Source organism: Montipora capricornis, chromosome 9 (genome assembly GCF_036669925.1).
Source record: "Montipora capricornis isolate CH-2021 chromosome 9, ASM3666992v2, whole genome shotgun sequence".
In the NCBI taxonomy this organism is placed as follows: Eukaryota; Metazoa; Cnidaria; class Anthozoa; order Scleractinia; family Acroporidae; genus Montipora; species Montipora capricornis.
In genome coordinates this window covers 23,598,663-23,601,162 of record NC_090891.1, presented here as the reverse complement: position 1 = coordinate 23,601,162, position 2,500 = coordinate 23,598,663, and the positions used below count along the sequence as shown (strand labels likewise).

The following is a 2,500-nucleotide window of genomic DNA, read 5'->3' as shown; positions in this document are numbered from 1 at the left end:
ATGTGCAGAAATTAGATCGCTGTAATTGTAATATGGAAGCTCGCTTAGGAGTGTTTTGTTTACCTTAGTAGACTGTTTGTTAAAGATCTTATGGAGCAGTGTCATCACCAGAAGATCCTAGGCGAGCTGTTAGTGTAGACAAATCACTTGAATTTTTGATGGCGACCGGACGAGAGCTTTCATTTTTCCTCAGCCAGATGGTGGAGTTCTTGGCCCAGCAAAATGAGAAACGATATCTTTCCTTTATTTTCTTGGCGTCAGATAATAAACTCTGCAATCGTGGGGAAAGGTGATCGTAGATAGCAGCACGATCTAAGGATGAGTTTTCTCGGAGACCAATATCTGCAGGATTGATCCTGGTTACTTCTCTACGGGAAGCCATTACACGATCACGAGCGATGCGCCGGGTAAACTTACAAATAATCGGTTTCGGCCGACCATCGGACGCGTTACGAAATGGCACTCGATGGGCAATGTCAAGGTCATAAGGATGAATTTCAGCTCCAATTGAGCTGAAGATTCTCATGCAAAGTTGCAACGTTTCATCGGCGCTTTCTCGTTGTTTAAGTTCAGGAACACCTACAAGCTTGATGTTATATGAATACGAATATTCCAATACTTGATCCAGTGAAGATGATATTTTATCCACTTGAGATGACAAATGTTTAACAGATTTTTCAATAAGAGACATCTTGTCGTTGACATACTTCTTAAAATCTTCTTGGATATTGCTCGGAGTTGCCGTGGTAATTCCCTCTTCAGTAACTTCAGATGAGTTAGTTTGGCCGCCATTTCGGCCAGCCTTAACTTCGTCGCGTAGGTTTTGTAATTCACCAAAAATTTCTTGAATTTTGTCTTTTAACTTGTCATTTTCCAGTTTCAATGATTGGACTGTGTCTTTTACCATTTTGGTCAAGGTTTCAGCAACGTTTTAACTAAAAAAACTGATCAGAGTGAAGAGCTTCGAAATAAGCGTCTTGTCTGCTACGCACACATGCGTAACACATCTTGATCTTCTTCCGAGATGAGTACTCGGTGATACATTTTTGATATATCACTTATCAATGCTACTTCTTTTTCTCTAAACCTCAAGACGACTCCAAAAAGATTGTTCAACATATCGGGTCCCTTAAGCCAATAATCGTTCAGTGCGTGACCTTGATAGACTGAGGAGGAATTGAAGACGATTCGTACGGGTGTGCTTTTCTTCTCGGGTCGAATCACCGCATGGTGTGGAATATAATGTACTGGGCCTTTGTAATTATCCATTTCTTCTTCAGACAGTTTTATTGAAAATTTCATCTGTTTCATTTCTTCCATCTGTTTGTCGTAAGCCACTCCTTTCTCTGGGTCTTTCTTAAGGCGTCTTTCCGTACTTTCCAACCGTCTCATCGCTAATGACGTATTATCCGGCAACAGCATGGGATTTTTCTTCCAGGGGTACGGTACCTTCCACTGCTTTGCCACCTTTTCAGACGACGTTAAAATGATTTCCGCTTCCTCTCTTTCAGCTTGCGTTAGCTTGTCAGCTTCACCAACACACGGTTTAACCTCTACTCCCATTGCCTCAGTCTTCCAAAAATCTGACATCTCTAATGGTGCAGCAAATCTTACATGGTGGACGCGACCATGCACTTGGGTTTCTCCTGACTGTCCACCGAAAACCACCCATCCTAGAGGCGTTTTCCTCGCAACTAACTGTCCATTTTGCATGGTCTGTCCAGTATGCATCTGGGCGTGGTCAATTCCTATTAGTAAATCTACAGGACCTTTGCCTCTGCGTATCCTTTCGTTCTCCAGTCCAAGAAGCTTGGCGATCGGCTTGAGCTGGACTGCTGACACTTCTTCGCTTATGCGCGGGAGTCCAATTGCTTTGATTGAGAATGTCTCGGTGTTGTCTGGTGATGACACCGGGACTTTGTAAACTTTAGTCCTCATCGTCTCTTCTTCTCCTCCCACTTTCGTAATCGTTACTGCGGTGTCGTTTCCTTTGAGCCCTAGTGCAACTGCTGTTTCTTCGCGGATTAAGTTGATCTGTGCTCCCGAGTCAAGGACCGTGTTGCTTTGCTTTTGGAACCAGTTTTGACCGTAAATCTTGCACGTTATCACCGGCAAAAGAGTTTCATATGGCTCGGAGAGAGACGCGACGCCAACTTGAACTGCAGTGCTCTTGTGAAGCAACGGGTGATGAAAATGCATGCATCCCCTTCCATTCTCAGTTTTCATACACTTTCGACGTCTTCTACAATTATCAACCAGATGGTCTCTTCCGGCTGTTTTCATACAACTAAAACAAACGTGGTTTTCTTTGGCGACTTGGATACGCTGGTCGATACCAAGTGCAGCGAATTTAGGGCAGCTATCTGGCCAATGGGACGAGCTTTTACAGTACCAGCATTTATACCAATTCTGCTTGGGTGTGTCGACTTGAAAGGCACAAACTGATGTGCTAGATCTCAATGGGGCAGTAGCACGCATTCGCGATTTCATCTCTACATCC

The 2,500-nt window shown here is 43.8% G+C and overlaps 1 protein-coding gene and 1 pseudogene across 1 annotated transcript; both read right to left on the bottom strand.

The window, feature by feature from the left end:
* Positions 1 to 88: 88 nt before the first annotated feature.
* Positions 89 to 907, bottom strand: LOC138017451 (uncharacterized). The gene has a single exon (XM_068864534.1). The coding sequence runs from the start codon at positions 905 to 907 to the stop codon at positions 89 to 91; it is 819 nt and encodes a 272-aa protein (XP_068720635.1).
* A 77-nt stretch (positions 908 to 984) lies between these two features.
* Positions 985 to 2,500, bottom strand: part of LOC138017450 (uncharacterized) — a 2,583-nt pseudogene continuing 1,067 nt past the window's right edge.